The sequence below is a fragment of the Geotrypetes seraphini genome, chromosome 5 (genome assembly GCF_902459505.1).
Source record: "Geotrypetes seraphini chromosome 5, aGeoSer1.1, whole genome shotgun sequence".
NCBI classification, from domain to species: Eukaryota; Metazoa; Chordata; class Amphibia; order Gymnophiona; family Dermophiidae; genus Geotrypetes; species Geotrypetes seraphini.
The window spans coordinates 109,357,948-109,378,882 of record NC_047088.1 but is presented as its reverse complement, the minus strand read 5'-3'; the positions used below and the strand labels follow the sequence as shown (position 1 = coordinate 109,378,882).

Genomic DNA, 20,935 nt, shown 5'->3' with positions numbered 1-20,935 from the left:
GGGGAACTGCTAGCCCCCTGCTAAGCATATGGGTGCAAGTTCTTCTCTCCATTGCATATTCTGAACTGACAATATAGTTTTCTGCTATGCCTTTGCTGCTGTAATTTTGTAAGTTTTTATACTAACAATAAACAAATATTGTCAGTTTTTGGAACATACAATGCTGTCTCGTAGTCATTCCAATGAGGTAAACAAAGCAGCCTTTACTTCAGTAGCCATTTTTTTTGTATTCATGACCCTTTTAAAATGAACAACTGCTGCACTGCATATGATATAAACTTTTTCTTTCTTTCTTTGCTTGAGACAGCTGGATCCAAACACTCTACAGGCACAGGATTGGAGAGAGATCAACCTGGACCTAAATGGGGTAAAAGATATTTTTGGAGGAAAAAAGTATAGAGTTTTCAAAAGTTGTCATGTGCAGTAAAATATCTCTAACAGACTAAGCTAATTACCAATTAAAGACCTTGGTTCTGATCCACAATTTCATTGTGTGCCAACCTACTGATGAGAGCACAGAGCTGTTAATCTGGCTATACTATGCTGAGAATATACCTGCATATCCAGGTTCCTTTCTTAGTATTATCACCAATCTTATTTCGGGTATTTTATAGCTTTTTCAGCAAGTATGTGAATAAATTACATCAGTTTGCAAAAGGAAAATATATAACATAGTAACATAGTAGATGACGGCAGATAACGTCCTGAATGGTCCATCCAGTCTGCCCAACCTGATTAAATTTAAATTTTTAAAATTTTTTCTTCTTAGCTCTACTCGGTACTGTGCTTGGGTTCCAACTGCCGAAATCTCCGTTAAAACCTACTCCAGCCCATCTAAACCCTCCCAGCCATTGAAGCCCTCTCCAGCCCATCGTCCCCCATCCATTATCTTTGAAAATTACTTCACAAAAAGTATATGGGCACATTTGCACTTGCTATTTAGTGCATATTAATTTCCCAAATTATTTTACACATATATGCATGTATTTTATAATGTTTATAAATGCTCACCTTTCCCCACCCCCCACAAATGCTTCTTGCTTAATATGGGTAACCTGGTACACTTATAGGCTGTATGTACATACTTTGTCCCAAATATAGCCCAAGCAATTTTAAAAAGAAGCCATTTTTGCACATAAACCTCTGATTTGTGTAAATGGCTTATACATTTACCCTCATTGTGCAACAGCCTAATGGGGAATTATTTACTGCAATATTTTACTACTTGGGATCTAGCTAGGTACTTGGGACCTGGGTTGGCCACGGTCAGAAACAGGATGCTGGGCTTGATTGATCTTCAGTCTGTCCCATTATGGCAATCCTTATGCCTTATAATGTTGTACATATTGGTGGCACTAAATAAATTTGGAATTAAAAAGGAAATAGCAGATGGGTTATACCTAGCACAGGTCTATAATTATGGATTTCTTTTTTTTCTTATTTGTTTCTTTCTCAGCTTCATCTGTCGCTGTCCCTGAAGTTTACACCCCGAGAGTTACAACCCGCCTGTGCTTTGACAGGGGCCCAGAAAGAGGTGTTTGGGAAACAAATTGAGAGCATAGTCAAGTGAGCCCCTTTTCTTGCTTGATACAAATATAGAATGAGAAGCTCTTACAATTATCTTTTATGCTAGCCCAAACTGATTTTAAGATGTTATAAAGGCAATAATTATAATGTGGTTCATACACTTATATCAATGTGCAAGAAACCACAAGGAAAAGGAAAATCCCATGGGTACACACAGTGGTCTAAAAAGAAAGTGGGAGCAAGACAATGGACTTTCAAAGCCATCTCATGTTTATTTATTAACCAGTGAAAATGATTCAATGACTCGACACGGAACTGTGTTTTAGCAAAGTAGTCTCTGCCTCAGGAGTCAAAATATCTTAAAAATTTTTTAAAATGGTGATATAATACACATATAAATCAATACAATGTTGTAAGATCGTGGCACTGAGAAACTCCCCTTTTCAAAACCCAGCATGCACCCGAAATAGGAGGGAGAAAAAGCCTCAGATTAATGTAGCAGTATATACTACAAAATAAACTGCTGTCAGTACTTTAACTGGCAAAAAACTCCCTCACGTTACAGCACAGGTTTAAGAAAAAGGGCAAAGCCACCCAGGAGCATGTTCAAGGACTTAGCTGTAAAAGACGATTCTAAACTCCAACACTGTCACGTCTCCCAAAACTTCCCAACAAGCAACCTTGTTTCACCAACAACTTGGCTCATCAGGGGAACAATCTATCCTTGAAAAGTGCATCCACGCCGTAACTAGCCCCGAAGCAACTGAATACAGAAGAGAAAATAAAGCCCTCTCGAGCACATGCAGTAAAAAGAGACCGTCACTTCTGGTACACATTGACCAATCAGGAACAAACTCACTCGTTACAAAAAACAAAAAAACTCCCAAACATCAAAAAATGCCTGCCATTCCACTCTTTGATTTAATCCTAATGGCCACACCATTTGCAATGAAAAAATCCAGCGGTTTTACAATACACGCAAAACTAAAAATACATCATACTTTTAAAAATATCTCAGGCATAAAATTGTCCACAAATATGAAGGGACATTTTCAAAATGACATCTAAGTCCGAGTTTGGATGTTTTGTGAAGTACGTCCAAATATCGTGTAGAGAAAATGATCATTTTCAAAACCACAAAATGTCTATCTTATTTTTTCAGAAATGACCTTTCTAGATGTGTTCGCCCTTAGTGCGTTTATGTTTTTGACCATTTTTGAAAAACAAAACATCCAAATGAAAAACACAGAAACAAGACATTTGGATGTAGACTGGCCAGCAGAGCAATGGGACACCCTAGGGGGCACCACAATGAGCTTCATTTAAGAAGTCCCAGATACACATCTCACCATAACCTCATTACGTTGTTTGGGGAGTCCTCCAAAACTCCCCCAAACTCCCTACTGGACCCACCTGTCTACCACTCCAATATCCCTCAAAGCTGCTTTATGTCATTACAGTAGTGTTTTGATTGGCTCACACTTTCCATCACAAGTGTACTAGTTAGAGTGGGAAATGGGCCTGGGCCCCCTTCTTAGAGTTCACTGCACTGACCTACCAGGCTACTCCAGATACCTGCTTCGTGCTCCAATAGGACTGGGTATAACATCAGTAGCTTTCATACAGGCATGTATGTACTGTTTCCTTCACATCTTTAGGCGGTGAGAGGGGGGGGGTCTGTGACCACTGGGGGAATGTGGTGGGGGGGCATGCTTACAAACCCCCCAGTAGTCATTTGGTCAATTTGGGTACCTTTTTGGTACTTATTCATTTTTAAAACAGGTCTAGCCCCAAATGTCCAAATAATGCCCTGGACATTCTGTAAAATGTTTATCACTGCAAAACGTCCAGATCCTAAGCCCAGTCTAGTCCCACCCACACCACACTTCTTACACGCCCCCTTGGAATTAAGGCAAAGAGTAGACGAACAGCATAGAAAACCATCTAGAAAATAGGTTTCAAAAATTATAATACAGCCCATGTTTCTATTCATAAATATTTATATCATGACAGAAGCAAATATAGATTTATAATGCAAAAAAATGAGCAAACACTCCAACAGAGTTAGAAGTCATGTGATACAAAAGGTAGATGAAAAATAAATAATACCCGATATAGGATCACATCGAAAAAGTCACTTGTAAAACACAATATGTGATGGTCGCTTTACATGAATTTAATACAAAAACATTAAAACTATGACTGTGATAGCAAAGGCATACTGTATTACAAAAAACAATATAAGCCACTGTGCATTGCATACAAATATATATATATATATATATGGAGACGCAGTCACCAACCTCTTATCAGATATTTACGAACATATTAAGAATTTTTATTATTTTCTTTTTCTTTTTATTATGTTCCGATTAAATATCTGATAAGAGGTTGGTGACTGTGACTCTTATAAATATACAGTATTTGTATGCAATATATAGGACTTTTATTAAGGTGCGCTAACCGATTTAGCACGCGCTAAATGCTATGATACCCATAGGAATATAATAGATGTCTTAGCATTTAGTGCATGCTAATCTTTAGCATGCGCTAAATTGGTTAGCGCACCTTAATAAAAGGACCCCATTGTTTTTTGTAACATAGTGTGTCTAATTTTCTTTCTCTTTCAAAAGACAGATATTTGGAAAGATTAATTGGCATGGCTATTTGTATATACTTTGCCAAAATACCGAATAAGTATGGGCATAGTATTGATAGTGCTCTACCCAATTTAAAAAAATGGTGTGCCATGCACCAACAGTCAGAGATACCTGGGCTGTGGACACTCTACTGACCATAGCACCAATTGTGGCTAGGGGAGGGGATACGTATAATGTTTGTTCTATGCCGCTGTATAGCCAATTGGAAGTTGCATGACTAGAGAAGCCAAAGATTAACAACACAGGAGAAAGGAGGCTTGTACAGCAGCTATTGCTTCAGGCCTGTAATGAGTTGCCACTGGTGCAAAAGGACAAATGAGAGCCACCTAACTTGATCAACCACATTCTGCCAATGGCCTGCCTCTCCTATCATGCCGACAGAGAAAGGGAGAGAGACCTACTGCCTCTGCAGCCAGTGGGAATGGAAACTAGTGAGAAAAAGAAAGAAATGCTGCCATTGGTCAAAGGGAAGGGAGAGAGAAAATAGAAAGAGAGGGAGCTGCTGGGTAGAGAAGACGGGGGAGCAGAGGAGAAAAAGAAGCGGATGCAGGGCAGCAAAAGTGGACTAGGGGAGCGAGAGGGACCTTGTCCAAAAACCCAATCAACCTTTAACCAACCCACTGGATCCATACTCTGATCAGCATTCACCTCCCTCTCCCCTTTGGGTCCCAAATTCTTATCTGTTTTCAACTCACCTCCCATCTCTCCACCCTGCTGTGATTTCCTACCTGATCTCTTTCCCACTAAGTGCATCTGACTTTCCACCACAAAAGACAGGAGGTGTGTTTACCCCCACCCTAGAAGCAATGTTGCGTTCCAAATGCCACTGATGTGTACCTCTTCTGTCATGAATGATGTTGCAAATCTATGAGTGAAACTATACACATAGATTTTGAAAATAAAATATATGGGCATCATTTTCTCTTCTGAGTTATGCCCCACCTCACAGAATGCCCCAGTTTTGTTTTGTTTTGTTCAATAATTTTTATTGGTATTTAAAGAAAAGTCATACATATGTAATCACAATACAATACAATTCAACATAAGTCTTATGTATGGAACCCCCCCCACTAAACAAACAACATTAACATCAAATTAGCAATTAAAATTGTTAATGATAATTGATACATCAGAAAGGACAGTATGGAAGTACAGTGGTACCTCGGTTTATGAGTGCACCGGTTTGCGAGTGTTTTGCAAGACGAGCAAAACATTTGCAAAATCGGTGCCTCGGAAACCGAGCATGGCTCGATTTACGAGCACCTTCCCTGCAATCCGGCAACCCCCCTGCCTCGAACCGGCACCCCCCCCCCGCCACGATCCAACCCCCCCGCCACGATTGGGCACCCCCCCGCCACGATCCGACCCCCCCCCCGACACGATTGGGCACCCCCCTGCCACGATCTGACCCCCCCCCGACACAATTGGGCACCCCCCCGCCGCTTCTTACCCTCATCTGGGCACTCGCAGGCCTTGAGCATGCTCAGATGCTCAAGGCCCAGCAGAGGAGGAAGCCGATTTTCAAGAGTGCCCAGATAAGGGTAAGAAGCGGCGGGGGGGGTGCCCAATTGTGTCGGGGGGGATGTCGGATCGTATTGAGGGGGGTCGGATCGTGGCGGGGGGGGTCGGATCGTGGCGGGGGGGTGCCGGTTCGAGGCAGGGGGGTGCCGGATCGCAGGGGTGGTGCCTGATCGCGGGGGGGGCCTTCGAGGGGAGCAATGCCGGTTCTCAGGGGGGGGGGGAACGAATCAAAGCGAGTTTCCATTATTTCCTATGGGGAAACTTGCTTTGATGAATGAGCATTTTGGATTACGAGCATGCTCCTGGAACGGATTATGCTCGTAATCCAAGGTACCACTGTACATCTTTATCAGACAAATCATTATGGTTTAACAGACACATGGCTATAAGATTCCGATGGTTCCCATATTTTAGCACATTTTTATAGAGCTTTGAATCTCTCTGCAGCAACACGCTCATACTTGGCAGTTATATAAACAGTGTTCTACCAAGTTATGTATTCCACCCTAGAAGCATCCTTCCAGTGTTGCAAGATGATTTTGATGGCCAAATTAAGCAAAATTCTTAGTAATTTTGATTGATTATCAGATATTGACTGCAGAAGCCCAAAATGGCTCAATACAATGATGTTTAATATGAGCGATTCATTAATATTCCACAAAGTACAGATGGTATCCCATACTCGAAGCCAGTACTCACTTATGTGCTCACAGAAATATAATAGATAAATTCGAGTGCCAACCTCCTTTTGACACAACCAACACTTATTAGATTTATCACCATTAATTAAATGACTTTATGAAACACACACAAAAAAATAGATTGTTTAATTGCAGCCGATTTTAGTGATTTATGAATAGAAGTCCAAATCTGTTCCCAACACTGCTCAGAAACAACCTTCGTGATATCAAATTGCCATGTATCTTCAGTACCCTTAGGATGTAAAAATGAATTAACCTGTAAAATTTTGTACCATTTAGAAGCAGCCCCTTTTTTAGATGTTATAACCGACATAAAAGACAATAAACATGGTGTGGAAGAACTGAGAGGTTTATTCTTCAGAAGAGTATTAAGGCAGTGTTGAAGTTGTAGCCACTTATAAAATTGGTTAGAAGGCAACATGTGTTCCAGCACGTTGCCACAGTGGACACTCCACCATCTTCCCTTGGATTCTAATAAGCTTATTATTCCATATAGGTACATGAAGAGTAGTTTCCATTGGGGTGGTGAGACATTTCTCTTATCTTCACAGCTTATGATGAGCTTTTAATAAGTACATCTGTCTGGAATGCGTTTAAGGCATATATTAGAGGCATTATTATTGCATATTCTGCTAGGAAAAAAGAATGTCCCAGTTTTGATATAGCTAAGGCACTCAGTGGAAGACCATTTTCAGCCCTAAGAATCTATCAGGCTGTACAGTAGTAGGTTGATGCTTCTAGGAAGGAAAAATAATACCAGCTGAAAACCCAACTTATGAGATTAAACTCATGCTGGTGTTATTAATTTTGCATAATAATGAGCTGCTTTGAATGCATTTGTATATTTTCCATCTTAATATTACTTAGGGCCTCTTTTACAAATCTGTTTAGCACAGGCTGCTGTGGTAATGGCCCCGAAGCCCATAGAGATTTAAAGAGCTTTGGGGCTGTTGCCGCGCGGCAGCTGCTAGCACGGCTTTGTAAAAGAGGTGGTTAGTATGCATCAAGCTGAAGAATCATGTGTTAAAGGCAAATAACACATGATTATGCCATACTGTATAATGCTTTTTATTTGCCAAAAAAAAAATCATTCCATCTCCCTTAACCCATTAGAAATGTTCCTCATAAATCTCTTTGAAAATCACCAGTGTGATTAGAAGGCTACAACAATGAAATGAAGAAAGGAGAAGAATAAAATTTCAATATACAGAAAAGGCAACAAAAGACAATTTCTAGGTTCTGATGATGGTCAGTATCTGGCCTGATAATGTTTTCCCTCTATAGCTGCTGCTTTTCCTGTCTTTTGAAATTATACAAAATGTTCCTGAGGAAATGTATTTCTATTTCTATTTCTTCAGAGATGCATCGAGTCTGGCTTCATTAGGGTGGGATGGTGGAGAGCTACATTTCAGTTTTGCATGAATGTTTCTATTTCTAATTTATAGTTACGTGTTCTGAATTTGGTGAATATTTGATCTGTGGTTTGTATATGGAACCAACATGAGGTATTCTGTTAGAATTAGGATCAGGACTTCCAAACAGGCCCATTTCTGGATTAGAAGGTGCTCTGGTCAGTAAGGATAGAACAGTTCCCCTTCCAGTGATACAGAAAGGGAATTATTTATCCAGTGATGCAGCTGTCTGGTCTTTCATGGCACACTGACTCTCTGTCTTGACTGCCCTTTACTACAGGGGTGTCCAATGTCGGTCTTCGAGGGCCGCAGTCCAGTCGGGTTTTCAGGATTTCCCCAATGAATATACATGATGTCTATTTGCATGCACTGCTTTCATTGTATGCTAATAGATCTCATGCCTATTCATTGGGGAAATCCTGAAAACCCGACTGGATTGCGGCCCTCGAGGACCGACATTGGACACCCCTGCTTTACTGGATATCCACAATTAAGATGTGTGTACATTCATCGAAGGCATATGCTAATTTGTCTTATGTATCTTCATTGCGGATACCCTGAAATTCCAACTGGCTGTGAGCTCACTAGGACAGCTTGGGAAGTCCTGATGTAGGTTCTTTGTAGGTATATATTGTAATCTTTTTTGTTTTGTTTGTTAGAATTCATCAAGTTGCTAGGATTTGAACATGAGTTGATGGCACCTAACTAACTATTATAATCCTTTTCCAAACTGCATCTCACAATAAGAAGTATACTGGGTCCATCTCTATCCTACTGCCTCTCCCTTTCTTATTCTTCTTTCCCTAATCCTCTCTCTTTGATTCTCCATAGGAATGAAGGCTCACCTGTCCCTCATCTTATACGCCTCTGTGCTGCAGAGGTGGAGAGCCGTGGTCTCAATGAAGTTGGGATCTATCGAATCTCCGGTCTTGCCACAGATGTGCAGTCTCTAAAGAATTTATTCAACACTGGTAAGGAAAAAAAACCCACACCTTTATCATTCTGGTCCTTCTCCTCAAAACACCCAGAAAATATGTTAAGAGCTGTGAATACAGGTGGGGGGTCACCTACCATCATCCATCCATCTTCTGCCTCTCACTTTATTACATTGCCTTCAATCCTGCCTATTTCCCTTTTCTTCTTTCTGTTTCCTCTCTGCTCTTGCCTACCAAAGGCACTCATTGGCACCCTATGAGAGGTTAAGAGAGGCTAAGTCTTTCCATCCCAAACCTTGACCTTTCTCACTACTAATGCTGCCCGATTCGCTATTTGTATCGATTCACTTTGGGTGAATCGATTCGAATCGATTTGTATTTGAAAAAAATCGAACTTACCAATTCATCATCCCCCTTGCTAGAGACTTTCCCTCTGCCACCAGAGTCCTTCCATCTAATGTAACTTCCAGTTTTGCAAAACTGGAAGTTACATCGAAAGCAAGGGTTCCGGTGGCAGAGGGAAAGCCCGAAAGGGTCTCTGCATGCAGATCGGCGGCAGCAAGGCTCTCTCCTCCCCGGCTGGAAATGTTTCTCCTTTCCTCCCCGGCCAGGCAAAAGCGGCGGTAGCGAATGCGATTCACTACCCTGCTGCTACTCCAGGCATTTTCTCTCCATTCGACTGCCCAAGCGGAAACAGGAAGTTTTCACTGAGAGCGGGCTACAGTGGAGAGAAGACGCAAAGAGTGGCAGCAGGAGTGGATCGCTAAATCACTACCGTCACTGGCAACATGTTGTAACATCAAAATAAAAGTGGATGGAGCAGAGGGGAGATGGACTTGGGTGAGTTGGTGGACTGGAGAAGATGGATGGGAGAAATGAACTTGGGGTGGGAGATGGACTTGGGGAAGTTGGTGGAATGGAGAAGGAGAAATGGGGAGAAGATGGATGGGAGAGGTGAACTTGGTGGAAGGGGGAGATCATGGAGAGGGGAGATGGGGAAGGGGTAGATGAAATAATGGATCTAAAAATTGGAGAGGGAGAAATATGGTGGACAATGGGATTTAGGGAGGGAAGGAACAGAAAGGGAGAGAAGTTGGTACACAAGGGATGGTGTAGGGGACGATAAAGATACTAGATAGGAGGGTAGGTAGAAAGAGAAAGGGAGATCTTGTGGGGAAGGAGGGAGAGATGCTGGATGAAAGGGTAGTTAAGAAAAGGAGAGATGGTGGATCTGGGGATGGTGGGGTCCATCGCTGCAGCTATGGGAATAGAGATGAAAAAAAGGAAAGATGCCTGACCTCTGAGGGAGGGAAGGGAAATGGAAGGGGAGGACAGAGATGGGAGATGGATGGTTACCACGGAGAAAGAAGAAAACGACAAATGGGCAAGAGAACCTGGCAAGCAAGTTTTCAGAAGACGTTTGTTGCAGAGCCTGAGGCCAACATGATTTGAAAAATGACCAGACAAAAGGTAGAAAAAATACATTTTATCTTCTGTTTTGTAATTACAATGTGTCAGATTTGAAATGTGTAACCTGCCAGAGCTGGTATTAGACCACGAACGTGAGCTAGGATTTAATAGAGAGAGGAAAATTATTTTTTGTTTGCTTATTTTGTTTACACCACAGTACCAGTGTGGGTAGGAGAGGGCAAAGGGGGTGAAGAGGCTATAAAATAAACCCACCAGGATGTTTGGAAAAAAAACACCCAATTGGGCAGGAAAATCGAATCAAATTGAAAAATCGATTCAATAGGCTGAATTGAATCAAAATACTTTTTTCTGAATCGTGCGGCACTATTCTCTATCTTCCAAATAAAGCAGCAGCAATAAACTTTGGGTATTGTGAGTGGCAGTCATTTTCTAGCAGACAAAAACCTGGACAGAAATGAATGGCCCATCACCTCTTGTCCATCAAGGATTCTGCAAGGTAGGCACAGGGAGGAGGGGACCAGCAGGGATGGGGGCAGGCCTACTTTGTATCTTTGGTAATGGGGAAGGGGAGATTGGGAAAGGGGGGAACAGAAGCTGGGCATGAATGTCTTAAGCAGGTCCCGGCTGATATGTGGGACACATATAAGATCAGGTGGCCAGGGCACTTTCAATTAGCCCCAGATAGTCAGTGCCAGTGACCGAACGTGGCTTGGCACTGAATATTTAGGGCTAATTTAGCTAGCAGCAGACAGCATGTAATAAAATGCTGACTGCTGCCAGCTGAATACCAAGTGGATTTTTTATTTTTTATTTTTTATCTATGACAAAATAGTGTGGTATCCATATTATAAAACAAATCATGGAAAATATGATGATACCTTTTATTGGCCAAACTTAACACATTTTTTGACTATCCAGCAGCCAAGCCTTCAGTGTTAAGTCAGGACAGTATACTATAAAAGCTGTAACATTTCAAATGGACTCTACCATGTGTTGGTCTTGTAACTGACAGGAAGGTACGCTAACTCATATGATCTATGACTGTTCACTCTATCATTAGTCTATTGGAGCAAAGTCTTGGAAACCATTTCTATAATCTTAAATGTACAAGAGCCCTTAAGTTTGCACATTATACTGGGTCATCATGGCCTACTGCACACGCTGCCTAATCATAACAATACAAATCACAATTAAAGGACAAGAGAAAAGCACACTACACCAACCTAATAGGCACTGAAACCCAAGATACCAAAAAACTATTCCAAATTCTAAAAACTCTAACCGACACCAAACCCTACCTGACCACTAACAATACTACCCGACCCCTGAGCCACTCTATTAGCAGAACACTTCCAAAATAAAATTACCAATGCAAGAGCTACCCTCAATGACACCTCTACCCATCCTAACGAATTCACAATTCTCCCCATAGATAGAGATCCTACTGCAGCAGATACAATATGATCTCAATTCCCTAACATACAAAGGCCCGAATTCAACAAATACTACAAAAAATACAGCCTTGCATCCTGTGACCTCAACAACTGTCCACCATATCTCCTAAAAACATCCAGCACAAAATTCCGCGCTCTTCTTCTAAACTGGATACAAATCTCACTAATATACTACCCTACCAACCTCAGCGAAATCATCATCACCCCGATCCTCAAAGACCCCAAAGGACCGATAGACCAAACAGCCAACTACAGACCCATTGCCTCTATTCCACTCTAGGTCAAAATAATAGAAGGACTAGTTGCCAAATTCCTCTCCAATTACCTAGAAAACCATAACATACTCCATCCCACACAATCCGGCTTCAGAAACAACTTCAGCACGGAAACACTACTAGGATCTCTCTTGGACACAGCCAGACAACATCTCAGCACAGGAAAAAAAAAATGATGCTTATACAACTAGACCTTACCGCTGCATTCGACTTGATGGACCATAACATTCTACTACAAATCCTGGATACAATAGGTATCACAGATAAAGTATACACATGGTTTGAAGGATTCCTTAAATCAAGAACCTATAGAGTAAAATCAGACAAACAAAAATCTGAACCTTGGTCAAACCCCTGCGAAGTTCCCCAAGGATCCCCTATATCCCCGATTCTCTTCAATCTCTATATAGCCTCCCTCAGCTCTCACCTGGACAAACAAGGCATAACCTCCTACAGCTATGCCGATGACATTACCATTCTCATACCCTTCGATCAACCTGAACTCTCCATGACAAACACAATATACCAAACACTAAAATCAATAGCAACCTGGATGAAAGATCACAAACTGAAATTGAACCCAGATAAAATGAAATTCATCCTCCTAGAAAACAACAAAATACCAACCATAACCAACATTGAAATCAACGCAATCAACTACTCCATACAAACCACCTTAAAACTGCTAGGAATAACTATCGACAGATGCTGCACCATGCAACTGCAAATCAATAAAACAATACAAAAGTCATTCTTAGTCATGAGAAACTTAAGACAAGTTCAGAAATTCTTCGAGAAAACTCAATTCCAGCTCATAGTTCAGTCCTTAATACTAGGCCTACTTGACTACTGTAATATCCTCTACCTCCCATGCCCTACAACCATAACAAAACAACTACAAACTATCCAAAACACAGCACTAAGACTCATCTACTCATTAAAGAAACATGATCACATTACAGAAGCAAATCTCCAATCGCACTGGCTTCCGATCCCAGCAAGAATACAATTTAAATTCTACTGCCTACTATTTAAGACTTTATACGGAGACAGTCCAAACTACCTGAATAACCGCCTCATCCACAACACCGCAACCAGACATAGGAAAACTCACACCCCATTCTCATACCCCCCCATTAAGGAGGTCAAATGGAAAAAACTATATGATGGCCTCCTGGCCACTCAAGCAGCCAAACTAGACAACCAAATCGCCAATCTACTGATGGCATCTCTCGACTACAAGACTTTTAGAAAAGAAATAAAGGCCATACTCTTCATGAAAACTCTGAAAAAAGAAATAATACCGCAAATCTCAAACTCCACCTCTCACTAAAGCCAACTACCCCAAACAAATAACCTTACCCATTTCTTACTCTTTTTGAAAATGACCAATTTTTTTTTTTTTTTGTAAGTTCTTGTTGTAATACATCTTGGATAATTCTTTTGTAATCCGCCTTGAACTGCAAGGTAATGGCGGAATAGAAATCCCTAATGTAATGTAATAATGCGAGGCTGCTTAACGTCTTGCTATTTTTGACCCTTAAAACATCTTACATTGTTGGAAAACCTATCTAAGGTGAATTATATTAATTGGTGGAATACGTTATGCCTTACAGTAAAATATGAAAGTGTCATAGCAGAAAGGCATAAGTTTATGAGCTCATTTATCAAAATCTGGAGTCTGGTCAACTCTTATTGCAATACAGACTGATGGCATTCAGTTATTGTGCTAGGATATAGATATCTACAACAAAATTTATGCATTATATCATGGATCGCTATCCATATTTATACTGGGGTTTAACTCCGGTGTTTCTCTGTGCTTTTGGATATTGTATGTGGTTATGGCTGCAAGTTGTGCTGACACACTCTTTTTAGATAGGCAGGGGTCAGCTTGTTGTATTGCATAGATAATATTTTATGATTCTTTGCTTTGTATAACTTTTCTGTATCTTGCCTTGTTAACATTTATTGTGTTTTTGTATTTTATTAAAATCAATAAAAAAATCTTTGAACTGAAAAAAGCTTTCCATTATACAAATTCTCCCCCTGAAAATTCTCGCAGGGGCTAAAACCTGTAAAATTCTGTAGCCCAGTTTCACTACATCTAGTTTGTGCCTTGGTTCCCTCTTAGTTCTCTTTTTTCCAGTTTCCAACTCCAGTTAGTTACATTACCTGCTTCACAGAGTTCAAAATATTTTCATGAAAGTTAAAACTGTTACTGTTGATATAGGCAGAGTGAGTCCTGCAACTTCTTGTGAGCTCCACTGGCATGATTTAAAGGAATCCATTTCAGATTTTATCCATAGCTGCCTGCAGACTGCGCTTGGGTCCCACAGCAGGCATTACTGCAGTTGTTTTAAATGTTTGCTCCATTCAGGGAAAGAAAGCTTCATAAATCATGTTTTTATAAACTTAAGGGCACTGGAACCCCTCTTAATGACGTCCTCCTCATATATATTTATTAATATTTCGGTTATCTTATGAAGGGATTCATCCAAGATGGTGAAGAGAAGGGTAGCTGAGCATAGGCAATTTACATTGTACTAAAAATTTAAATATAATAAAAGTGATACAAAAAAATACCACATTCATTAATACAGCACAGTAGAGCATTCATATAACAGAAATATGCTACTAATAGGATGGAGGAGTGGCCTAGTGGTTAGGCCTACAATCTCAGCAACCTGAGGTTACACGTTCAAGCCCAGTGCTGCTCCTTGTGACCCTGGCCAAGTCACTTAAAAACTCCATTGCTCCAGGTACATTAGTCAGATTGTGAGCCCACAAAGACAGATAAGGAAAAATACTTCAGTATCTGAATGTAAACTTTTAAGCTATAAGCAGTGTATAAATACTAAATAAATGAATAGTATGAATACAACACAGGAAATGAAAGGGAGCACAGGAAAGGTGCCTTGGACATCATATTTTTCAAGGCAGAGGGACACCATGCCATTGCATTTTTTTTAAGTTCTTTACTCATTTTAAAATCTTACAGCAAGTGTACAGGAGTATGTCATTAATAATTACAATATAACACTTGAATTTCATGCAGCAGTGCCATGGGTGTTAAATCAGCTGGTACTAGTGCTGGTTGAAATATATAGACAAGATGGCTAAGGTGAAGCATAGAGAGTGAGCCCTTTGGGGATAGGGAAAATACTCAGCATACCTAACGTGACCTTTTATTTTTTTCATCAAAACGGGACATCTATTAATATTCAGTCCCACCCCTAATCCTGCCCTAGCCCCACCCCCAATCCCACCTTAACCTCGCCCCCAATTCCTTCCATTCATTTTTCATGTACACACAATATCCTATTATTTCATAATCATAAAAATTTAAAAAACACAAAGTACCCTATACATAGAGAAAATGTTACCAATTATCATTTATATTTGGGGGGTTTTCAAAGATGTCACCTCAGTAACTATAGAAAAATAGACAAATATAGTGCAAAATATAGACAGCAGATATAAATTCTCAAAACTGACACATTTTGATCACTAAATTGAAAATAAAATCATTTTTCCTACCTTTGCTGTCTGGTGATTTCATGAGTCTCTGGTTGTGTTTCCTTCTGACTGTGCATCCTTTCTTTCATTTCTTTCTGCACTCAGGCCCAACAATTGTCCCTTTCTATTCCCTCCATCATTCCTTCCTATGTCCTTAGTACCCCCAGTGCCTCCTACCTATGTCCTTAGTGCCCCTTTCTATGTCCTTAGTGCCCCCAGTGCCTCCTTCCTATGTCCTTAGTGTCCCCAGTGCCTCCCTCTCTCTCTCTCCTCTGTTATGATCATGCCTCTCTTTGCTCTTCCTCAGGGGCTCTCTCCCTCTGTCTGCACCTCCCAAAGTCCTGCTTCTGCCTCCTGTCTTTCCCCTTTGGTCCAGGCCTTTATCTCTATAGTCTTTCTTCTACTTACAACCTCCCCCCCTTCTCTGCCTCTTTCTCTGCCTTCATCCCTCCTTCCTATGTCCCCCTCACTGCCTTCCAGCCTTTGTCCCACCCCCCCTCCCATAAAGCCTGCCTGCCTGCCTTCCCCAAAGCCTGCCTGCCTCCCCCAAAGCCAGCCAACCAGCCTGCCTACCTACCTCTCTGCCGCGCAAAAGCCAGCCAGCTTTCCTGCCTACCTCCTTTCCCCCCCCCCTCCACTACGGTAAAAAAGCCTACCTCCAGGCCCGATTGGCTGGCCCGGAACGTCCTCTCCAAAGTCAGAATTGATGTCGGGAAGAAGGCTTCTGGGCGTAATTAGCAGCAGGGAGGTAAGCAAAGGAACAGCGGCGGTGGACCTGGAGCGAGGCTTTTTTTTTTTTTTGGGTGCAGCAGGGAGGGACAGGAAGCGATCGCCTGTCCCATTGTCCCCGCGCACAGCTTCGGGATGCTGCCCCTGAAAACGGGACATTTTGGCGTCCCAAAGCAGTGTGTGAAGACATCAGGACAGGGGATCCGAAAACAGGACTGTCCTGTTCAAACCGGGACGTATGGTCACCTTAAGTATACCTGAATATTACTCATCTTGCTCTGCTACTGAAAAACATGAAATGAATCCTAAAAATTAGAATAAATTATAAGCATTGGGATAAATAAAAGTGGGGAGCTAGAGAGCTTATTGGTGGGGTATCACATTGTAGGGTCTTTTTACTAAGGCACACTAGCCATTTAAGCGCATGCTAAATATTAGCATGAGCTAAACACCAATCCGTCTATAGACTGTAATTGGCGCATTAGCGTTTAACGTGCGCTAAAACGGCTAGCGCGCCTTAGTAAAACGACCCCTGTGTGATTTCCTACGGTGTAAGTACATTTAGGAACACTCCTTGGGATGACCTGAGAGTCTTTAAAAGGTGTTTAGAGGGATAGCCTAGTCTTTAAATACTCTGGCCTATTTCTGCTGAGAGTCTTGAAGATTAGTTACACATCTCCATATTTGTGGGGTTTAGGGGCACAGCTCCCTTGTGAATATTAAAAACTCATGAATAACTTTAGGGCCTCCACCCTGACTCCCTCCTGCCTCCTGGACCCCTCCACAGGCAAATACCTCCCTTACTTTTAAAGCCCTGGTAGTCTAGCAGTGAAGCAGGGCAACAGCGATGTTCCTATGCTTCTGTCCTATGCAGATTTGCTTTCAAAATGGCTGCCTTAAGTTCCTGCAACAGTCTCGTGATACCACAGGAACTCCTAAGTTTTATCTAAAAATTCGTATAGATTTAGACTCCCCTAAAAGTTATAATGTTAAATTTAAGTCTACCACTCCTGTTCCTAGATTTAAAACCCCCAATTTGGTGCCTAATATTTAAAATCAGTGCCAAATTTGCATTTCCCTGCATTAAATCCACTTTTGTTGCCACTCACTTATCTCCACCTTTTACAAAACTGTAGCATGATTTTTAGAGCTGGCCGCAACGCTAACAGCTCCAATGCCCATAGGAATTCTATGAGCATTGGAGCTGTTACCGCCACATCCAGCGCTAAAAAACGCACTACAGTTTTGTAAAAGGGGGAGTTAATTTGGTATCCTAAATTTAGAAGCCTAGTCAAACTATAAGCATAAATATTGCTATTTGGCACTAGTAAGTTTAAAAGAGACCAATTTATGAGCCTAAAGCCTTTGAATGTCAGCCTGTAAATAAAAATAAATATATAGAGAGAAGTGGCCACAAGGTGGAACTGTTGCACCACAAAGGACCAGAAATGTTTTTTTCAAACTAGCTAAACTAGTCATGAAAAACCAAAAAAAGAGCATTTCCTGCCCTACCCTCTGCATACTATTCATGGGAAAAAATGCTATATGAGTTTTCCACACCCAAATTCATACAATAGTGGTGTTATCAGAGTATCTCAGTTAATTATATCCTTACACTTAATGTATAGCCCTTCTGTTTTGCACATCCAAAAGAAATAAGAGAACATTGGATTCTCTTGTCACAACAGGGAGACATAAATTTTTTTTTTAATTGAGCATTTTTCTCCCTCTTTCTTATTTTTTGGATTTCAAGAGTTCATGAAACTACAAATCTTTTTTTTTTTTAAAAAACGTATTTGTCACGCCATAAGACGCACCTGACCAGAAGACGCACCCTAGATTTAGAGGAGGAAAACAAGAAAAAAAAAACATTCTATACCCTATTCCCCCTTCCTACTAGGCTCTGAACCTTGTCCCCCCTCTGGTGGTCTAATGGTAGGCCGGGAAAGGGTACAGAGCCTGGCAGGGAGGGGGACAGGGTGCAGAATTTTTTTTTCCACCTCCCCCATTTCTGGTCCCTCTTCTAAGAAGTAGACTTTTAACTGCTGACTTATTTCACGGGGGGAGGGGGGGGGGGTTGGTGCAGATTTTTGGAAACACTGAACTTCAGCACATGCAAAAGCCATCTGAACTAAGGGAAGTTTTCTCGGGGGCTGGAATTGCTGAAAAGCAGTTCCAAGCACCAGAAGACCGGCAGCTGAAGCAAACATAAAACAGACTGAGCTCATTCTATGCCCCAGAAATAAGCGTTGGTCTGACAGACTCAGCAGAAACCCCTTGAAGTGCCCCTGGCTCTAGGCTGTAAAACCAACACAAGGCACCGCACAGGGAAAATGTCCAGCGATTGCAACTCATTCGGCACCAGAAGATAAGTGGCAGAGCCATCGGGAAGCGGAGTGAATTTGGGGAACAAGCCGAGGTCTTGGCGCCCGGACTTCTCTCTTACCACTGGAGCCTCCAGAGCAAGCAATCACCTACAAGACTTCCTGGTACTCCCTGACCATCGAGCACCACCGTCCCCCGAAGGCTCTAGGCTGCCGCTCTTCCCCTCCCGCACCCGAAGGCTCTGGGCCACCGCTGTTCCACCACCATCCCCCAAAGGTCTGGGCCACCGCTCTACCGCCACCATCCCCCGAAAGCTCTGGCCCACCGCTCTTCCGCCACCGGCCACTGGGTACGTAGGCGCTCACAGAGAGGCTCGTACATGAGCGCCGTAGGAACTACTCCCATCTCTGATTTCCCATCAGAGATCACCCACAAGTCCTGCCATCTTTTGACACAGCTTCCTGTTTCCGGCAAATGTGGGATGCTTGCAAGGGAGAGAAGTTGTCAGATGTAGTCGGGGAGACCGAAGAAGGAAGGCTGTGGGATTTGGTGGTGGGCGAGCTCAGGTACTGGTTTGATAGTAGGGGGAGGGGGGGAAATTTGTATCTTCACTGCGTAAGACACACCAGCATTTCTACCCACTTTTAGGCAGAAAAAAAGTGCGTCTTATGGAGCGAAAAAGACGGTATGTATTTATTATTTGTTAGGTGTAGTACCAATGCATGTGGTATGAGTTTACAAACCTGAATTAAAGTACAGCAGAAGTTAAATGGGTTTGTTAAAACTATGCAGGGAGCTGGGAGTAAGGAAAGGGGGCTTGGAGAATTTGATCACTACCAGCTCCCACATATTTTCAAGGTTTCTTAACTTCTGCTCCACTTCTTTCCAGATGTGAAAGAGGCATCTTCACACATGAAAACCCTGGATATCCACGCTGTGGCAGGTATCCTGAAGCTTTTTCTGAGGGAGCTGCCAGAGCCACTCCTTACTTTCCATCTCTTCAAGGACTTCACCAGAGTAATTGGTAAGGAGGTGCCACCCTCTCGCTGGCAAAACAGACACAGCTAGAAGGCTCATTTCAGCCTGTAGGAGTATCTTATGAGTATTCTGCAGTGTTTTAGAAATATCCATGGTAAGAGAGTGAAAGAGATGAATAAAGAAAACCTGAGATAGACCAAGAAGGGGAGAAAGAGTCATATAGCCATTAGCTGTTGCAAGGGCTGTCTTACTGCTTTTTGACAAAAGACTAGGGAACACACCGTGAAGTTCTTAAGCAAAACATTTAAAAGAAAACATTTTCTTCACTCAATGATTATACTCTGGAATTCATTGCTGGAGGAGGTGGTAAAAGCCATTAACCTTACTAGATTTAAAAATAGTTTGAATAAATTCCTGGGGGAAAAGTTCATTAACTGTTGTCAAGAAAATAGGTAGACTTGGGAACATCTTATCTACTTTTTGAGATCCTGCTAGACACATGTGACCTGAATTGGCCACTGCTGGAAACAGGATACTGGGCTTGACAAACCTTTGTCTGACACAGTATGCAATTCTTATGCTTTTATGTTCTAAACAAAGCTTCCTGAACTTTGTAGTTAATTGTCAATCTACAAAAATCAAATCTTTAAAAATAAGATATTCAACTGGTCAACTGAGTAGGGAACCACAGAGCAGAGAAACTAACAACAGTACATCTTCTAGGGAATCGTGGTTTTTTTATCACTTTCTTGGTGGATCAGAGATTAATTTTTATCCGTTATTTTCATAAAGGTATTACAGATACAGTAGAGAGGAAAGAACAATTGATGTGCCTGGTTCACTGTCTCCCCAAAGCCAATTTTGACACCCTCGTCTTTCTTCTGGATCATTTGATACGGTAACCAACCTATATTCCCCTATACATTCTTTAATACCTCTCAAATTTCTAGCAGTGGAACCAAACAGGCAAGTCAAGGGTTTTGCCCTAAATGTGATACTTGATCCTGCAATATGAATTTAAATGCCCAACTCTTACCTCTGAATGGGTAATCAAATGCTTTTTACAGGTTTCTAAAACCATTCCTGAATGCTATCTCTATTGGCTCTGAATGGACTCTTTAATATGCTGCATTGTCATATGTCAAAAACTTTAGAAAATGGGAATGGGGAATCCCCTCCTACTTGTTTCAGTTCATCTTGTTTTGGTTCTTGTCTTAATTATATACCTCCAAAGTTTTTATATTTTTATTTTTTAAATGTAATGTACACTGCTTAGACAATTTTTAAGCGGTACCTTAAATTTTTCTCTCATGCTCCCTTTTTATTCCTCTTTCTCTACAGTGTTGCTTCCTTTGAGTCTGCGAATAAGATGTCCCTGTATAATTTGGCTACAGTATTTGGTCCCACACTGCTGCAGCAACTCCCTGGAGACTCCCCTCTGGATATTTCCCAGGAAGTAGTTGTGCAG

The 20,935-nt window shown here is 41.6% G+C and overlaps 1 protein-coding gene across 1 annotated transcript in view; it reads left to right on the top strand.

Annotated features, from left to right (window-relative positions):
- LOC117360487 (breakpoint cluster region protein-like) overlaps positions 1-20,935 on the top strand; it is a 101,902-nt gene that overhangs the window by 78,828 nt on the left and 2,139 nt on the right. The window contains exons 16-21 of the mRNA XM_033944293.1: positions 308-367; positions 1,457-1,566; positions 8,653-8,792; positions 19,379-19,513; positions 20,260-20,365; positions 20,809-20,935. Coding sequence (XP_033800184.1) covers positions 308-367; positions 1,457-1,566; positions 8,653-8,792; positions 19,379-19,513; positions 20,260-20,365; positions 20,809-20,935 — 678 coding nt within the window. The remainder of the gene's footprint in view (positions 1-307; positions 368-1,456; positions 1,567-8,652; positions 8,793-19,378; positions 19,514-20,259; positions 20,366-20,808) is intronic.